This window comes from Zingiber officinale, chromosome 4A, assembly GCF_018446385.1.
Source record: "Zingiber officinale cultivar Zhangliang chromosome 4A, Zo_v1.1, whole genome shotgun sequence".
NCBI lineage: Eukaryota > Viridiplantae > Streptophyta > Magnoliopsida > Zingiberales > Zingiberaceae > Zingiber > Zingiber officinale.
The window spans coordinates 136,845,060-136,851,203 of NC_055992.1; the positions used below are offsets into that span (position 1 = coordinate 136,845,060).

At 33.6% G+C, this 6,144-nt stretch overlaps 1 protein-coding gene across 2 annotated transcripts; it reads right to left on the bottom strand.

Moving 5' to 3' along the window:
* Positions 1-3,202: 3,202 nt before the first annotated feature.
* Positions 3,203-5,483, bottom strand: LOC121971393. Of its 2 annotated transcripts, XM_042522644.1 has the most exons (3): positions 5,018-5,483; positions 3,510-3,601; positions 3,203-3,390 (listed from the first exon to the last, which is right to left on the bottom strand). In XM_042522644.1, exons 1-2 carry the CDS (start codon positions 5,445-5,447, stop codon positions 3,531-3,533), a joined length of 501 nt encoding a protein of 166 aa, XP_042378578.1. In that variant the 5' UTR covers positions 5,448-5,483; the 3' UTR covers positions 3,203-3,390; positions 3,510-3,530. The 2 variants fall into 2 exon arrangements, with proteins under 2 accessions (XP_042378578.1, XP_042378577.1); XM_042522643.1 differs by having other exon boundaries at positions 3,203-3,601.
* Between the last annotated feature and the right edge of the window lie 661 nt (positions 5,484-6,144).

Below are 6,144 nucleotides of genomic sequence, written 5' to 3' on the forward strand. Positions count from 1 at the left end.
TGACTTTGAAGAGACATTTTCTCCCATAGTGAAATTTGTATCAATACAAATTGTTTTAGCCTTTGTGTAAGGGTGTAAACAAACTAAGCCGCTCATGAGTTATTCGAAACTCGATTCGATAAAAACTCGTTTGAACTTGTTTATTGAAATTAATTAAGATAAACAAACCAAGCTCAAACTTCACAATATTCGATTCGTTAGCTCGTGAGCATATTCGTTAGTAAACTCATGAATCAACTTTTAAATGAAAAAATAATAATTTTGATATTAAATTTATAGATTTTACACTCTATATGAAAAATATAGGTAAATATATTAATTTATTTATTAGAATAAAATTTTAAATTTTAATAAGAATATTATAATTTTCTCTAAATATATAATTTAATTTTTAATGAATATTTAAATTTATAATTTATATTTATTAAACTCGTTTAGATTCGATAAAAATTCGAATAAACTTGTGAGCCATGAATATATTCGTTAAATAAAACTCGAGCTCGACTTGATTACAGACGAGTCAAACTCAAACATACAAGAGTTCAGCTCAACTCGGTTTGATTACACTCCTACCTTTGTGGCACATTATGAATTGAAATTGCATCAAATGGATATAAAAATCGCTTTCCTTAATGGTGAGCTTGACAAAGAAATCTATATGGTTCAGCCAGAATGTTTTATTGCTGAAGGATAAGAAGAGAAAGTATATAAACTTAAAAAGTTTATATATGGGCTAAAGCAAGCGTCAAGACAATGGAACATAAGATGTAACGAAGTCATTTTATCTTATGATTTTGAGATAATCAATGAGAATCATTACGTTTTAAAAAAAATAAAAATATGTTATTTTATCATTATATGTTGATAATATGTTGATAGCAAGAAATAACATAGAATATGTGAATGAAATCACTTCTATCACAATTTGATACAACGGATATAGAGGAAGCTAAATACATCTTAGAGGTGAAAAGATCATTAGAAATCATCCTAAAAGACTTTTGAGTCTGTCACACGAGTCTTATACAAATAAGATGTTATATCATTTCAGCATGTCTAATTGCAACATAAAACATACACCTATTGTAAAAGGTACTGTTTTGAGCAAGAGTATGTGTCCCAAAACTCCAAAGGAAATAGCTGAGATGAATAAAAAATCATATGTCAATATTATTAGTAGTTTGATATGCACTATATTGTGTACATATCCCGATATCAACTATATTGTTGACTTTATCAGTCGCATTCAGTCAAACCCACGACCGAGACACTAGAAGGCGGTAAAAAAGATATTCAGATATCTGAAGGCGACAACAGATTATTATCTCTGTTTCTAAGGATCCAATATGAATCTGATAGGTTATTCAAATGCAGATTGGGATGGGAACCTGAATGATAGAAAATCTACATCAGGATATGCGTTTTTGTTGAATGGTTTCGTCATCTCATGAAACAGCAAAAACTAAGCTTGTGTATCTTTGTCAACTATGGAAGCTGAATATGTGGCATATTCAACAACTGTGCAAGAAACAGTCTAGTTGAGAAGGTTCCTAAAGCATCTAAAGATTGTTGAGCAAAGTGAGAGTCTAGTAACTATCTACTGTAACAGTTAAGCTACAATAACTTTTTCAAAGAATCTCAAATATCACAGCAAGGACAAATATATAACTATAAAATATAACCTTGTAAAGAATATTGTGGCTAAAAGAAAAGTATTTCTTAAATATGTCCCTACATGTGTTATGCTTACATATCCTTTTACTAAGTTAACGACTAGAGAGTCATTTAAAAAACATGTAAAATTTTTGGAACTTAGCAAAATGTAACAATATTGTAATAACTATCAGATATTGTGATTTGATTGTGTGACTTGTCATAATTTATTCAGTGTATATGATTTTGTTACATTCATATAAGATCTCGATGAGCATGTTGGTAGGTAGTGATAGATCCACTCACATAGATAATCATCTTTATTATGTTAAGTATAAATAAGGTAAGACCGTTACTTATGAGATAGCTTATGTAGCTATAAACAAAGACAGATCAATAAGTTAAAATCGTCTTGATAATTATAAGATCATTTATATTGAATAATGATCGAAGTAAATGAACCCACAATTTACTAAAGCGGTTGAAAGCCAGATTGAAATTCCTATGTTGAATTCATGATTAGACATTAGATATGTCTAGATCAAAATCTATATGATGTTAAATTTAAGAAAAACATATGCTCTTTTTTAGTAAAGAGAATAACATCATAATATGTGATTCATACCATATATGCTATTGCGACAATAAAGGTAATAAATTAATTAAACCTTTGAGATCATAAATTAATCTCAATTTTGTCCTAAGTGAATATTTAACTGTTTACTTAAAGTTTTAATCAGTAACTACAACTTTAGCATGTATCGCTATGAATGATTCGATCTATAGAACATAATTAGGAAAACAACTGATTAAAATAAATAGATTCTAGCTAAAAAGAATATTAAATAAATTTACATCTTTTGATGTTATTCATTGATCGACCTATTTCTATTATGTGAAATGATTGCAAATATTGAATATAAAACATGCTCTTGATATAATAGTCATAATAAGGGATTAGAGATGTTCATATTAATGTCTCCAAGATAATAGTTGTGTGCCACTTGAAGATTAGATGTTTCCTGGATAACAGATATGTACCGCTAGGAGAGTGGTTAGGTGTCATCATGAGAGTCTCTGATTCGTTTGGAAAAGCGGCTAAGTAAAGTGTAACAACTTTGTTAGCATTGATTACTCAAAAAGCGATTATGCAAGGTGCAACAATCTTCTTAGCATCTATCGCTCAGTGTGTTTGTTGTCGCACGAACCATTTTCTATAAGTATGGATTGGATGTTCTGATATGATCTTTGTGACTAAACTCTTATATAGTCTGTGTCTTATTTAACCTTTGTAACTAACTGGTCTTAGCGACTTACCTGGATAAACTGATCTTTGTGCCTAACTGGAACGAGTAGGAGACGTTGGTAATGGGAACATGGGAATATGGGCTACCCATAATGCCCACGTTGTCTATATTTCCATGGGACAATTTACTAATATACCCCTTGATATTCACATGATATAATGCGTCCAAGTCTTTCATCGAAGAGATGTGAAAGAAAGAAAAGATAGAAAAAAGAGAAGAAGAACATCCATTAGACGGTAGGATTTGATTTGTGGAATCGTCAAGAATCATTCATCATTGTAACCTTCTCACATGCAGCAAGAGACGAATTCCTTCATCCAACGGTTTCTCTCCTTCAAATTTCACCACAATGAGGTATGATGTATTGTTTTATACAATAAATTTCAATTATAATTCCTTGCCCAATAATGCTTATCCTGGTAGGTCACTCCTGAACGAGCATAATGGTGAGGATAGCAAAACATCAATTTACAGGGTAAATGATTTGTCCTGAATGAGTACATTATCTATGAGAATTATGCAAAGCCAAAAGGAGTAAAAGGATCTAACCCTGTAAGTATTGGATGAGAGTCAGTTGCCTTCATCGTCAGTTTGTGGCTCGGCAGATTTTTGTGGTCTCTTTGCTTGTGAAGATGATGGACCTGTTATAGATAGAAGACATTGTGAGCCCAAAAGCTAACAATTTTCGCAGACAAAAAACACACTACTGATATTCAAAACAACATTTGACAACTAAATAGAAAATGAATCAAAGAGATATAGCAACAGAATAGCTTCAAAGAATTATTCATGACTTCTGGCTACACGAGCAAAGACACCCAACTAGCAACTGTAAACAATCACATCAGCTAGTATATCTAAACAATCTATGGTGTTCTACATATTCTATTTTCCGCTAGGAGATGATGGGAAATGCAGTAGAGAACGCTAACAGAACAATTGCAATCTCAAATCATATTGAAATTTACTAACATGAAAAGAGAACAAGGAAATAATTAACATTGGATAGAATATTAAGGGCGAAAAGGCAGCTTAGATGCTGATGAAAATCTATTTCTAAAAAGCTTGAATAAATTAATTCGCTAGTGACCTAGTAGAAATTATCTTAGGACTTGCATGTCAACAAAAATCAGTAAATGTGTTCAATAACCAGAGAACTTCATACATTTCATCCAAACATATTGCCATGCTTCCCCTAATCCACGCCGAACCAGGCACATGAAACTCAGAAAGAAAACAGACTCCACCTCAAGCACCACGTTCACAATAATACACCAAGCAGGCCTCATCCAACTGATTCATTTTGCAGGGAGTAATTCATAATTTAAGAAATGAGATTGCTCTAGCGAGCACAGAAAAGATCTCCCTTACAACCAAATATTTGAATGAGATATTCTAGTTGTTCATGGGTATGAATTTTGTAAATAAAGAAGAAATAGGATGGTCATTCAGGCGTTAGGAAATCAACAAAAACTAAAAACAAACTTGTGAAATATAGCAAATAACTAATTATGATATCAACTGAATTAAGCAACAATATATCATTTGCTAAATTCTTTTTTCAAGGATTAGGGGAACCAAATTTATTGGAAACCTTACCATAAACCCGAAAACCTATACTAAAAACAAAGTAAGAAAAAATGAAGGTTGGCATCTTTGTAGATCAGATGAAGAAGTGTTTTCTTTCAAGAACTTGCCCTTGAAAATATAATTTCTCCAGAAATGATGGAAGCAATCAGCTTTACAAGAATTAGCTAAACTTTTGGCCAATTTGTTCTCAAGCTCAACAGAGTTCTGACTATTATTGGGATTCCAATTTATTTATTTGTGACAAAAATTAGCAGGCATTTATAAGCATTAGGACGTGTTAGAAAAAAAATAAAATAAAATCTAAGATAATTCATTGACCCCTAGCAAAATTTCGTGAGGCTCAGATAAGTTCCAAGAAATCTGGATTGTCTAATCTAGATAACTGGATCAATTGGACTACGGATAGAGAAAAAGAACTATCGTTTACAAAAAATGAACAATTAATATTCAAAGATATGATTGTTTACCCTCGAAAAAATAGGCTGAAGAGGGCCAACCCCTTTCGGTGGTGAATGACAACACCTCCTCTTTCGAGAGCGGTTTTCTAAGCTTCCAATCCTCACTACTTGTGATGACCTCGGAGACATGGGAGCGTGGCTTCTGGGACGGAACCCAAAAGGATCCACCGGGGACGAACGGAAGCCAATCGGGGGCGAACTGGCTGACGACCATGAAGTGCATAAGTTCGTCAACGATGCGGTGCCTCCGCAGGACTTCAATCTCGCTCGGTCCGGACCCGCCCTCGGGGTCGAGATCGACCTCGAAGACGAGCGCCTTGGCGGAGGTATCGGATCGGAAGCGAACCACGTCGAGGCGGGAGGGGAGGAAGGCGGAGCATGACGGCGTGAAGGCTGCCGCCGACCGTATTAGGGTTCGCAAGGCGAGAGATCGCCACATTGATGCTGAACACAAAATTACCGCAGAATAAAAAGACGGCTGCGTATTCAAATAGAAGAGGCGTGTATTTCAGAGTCCGCATCGGACAGTCTTCATCAACGTGCGAAAAGATCAACGAGCCGAGCCAAATCAAGATTAATTGTATGTATTTTTATTTTTTTTAAAATCTCAAAATTATTTATTAAAAAATTTATTGAATTTTATTATATTTTTCAACCTATTTATTAAACGTACATGATTGAAAGATTTGATAGGATCTGATATCAGATTGAAGTCCAGTTAGATCTGGAGGATATAATAACTAGTACAAGAAAATCAGATAGGTTGATATCTGACAGGAAGTTTAGTTGAATCCGCGGAACCTGACAACTGGTCAAAGTTCAAATGGAACATCAAGCAAGAAGATCTAGTAGGTCAAGAGTTGAATAAGTTAACAAATGACAAGTGAGATAAGCATTGAAGGAGAGTGATCCAGTGAGGACGAGCCTAGTGGGGTTGTAGGCGCCGGTCTAACATAGATCTATTTTAGAAGTCTAAGTTGAGACCATGACTAGATTCTGATTTTAATGAGATATGATCTCAGTCATAAATTGATCGAGTTTTTAATATTCTAACTCTGTTTTACAGTATGCTATTTGGACTAACATGTCTTGCATAAAATCAAAATTGTAAATTAGCTAGAAAAAGGATTTCTAGG

What these genes read in the sequence shown, in the direction of transcription:
- LOC121971393 (XM_042522644.1), bottom strand. Translation starts at nt 5,447, where the DNA reads ATGTGGCGATCTCTCGCCTTGCGAACCCTAATACGGTCGGCGGCAGCC. An exon ending in TTCAGCCTATTTTTTCGAGG is followed by an intron (nt 3,602 to 5,017) that starts GTAAACAATCAT and finishes TATCTATAACAG; the next exon opens with GTCCATCATCTTCACAAGCA.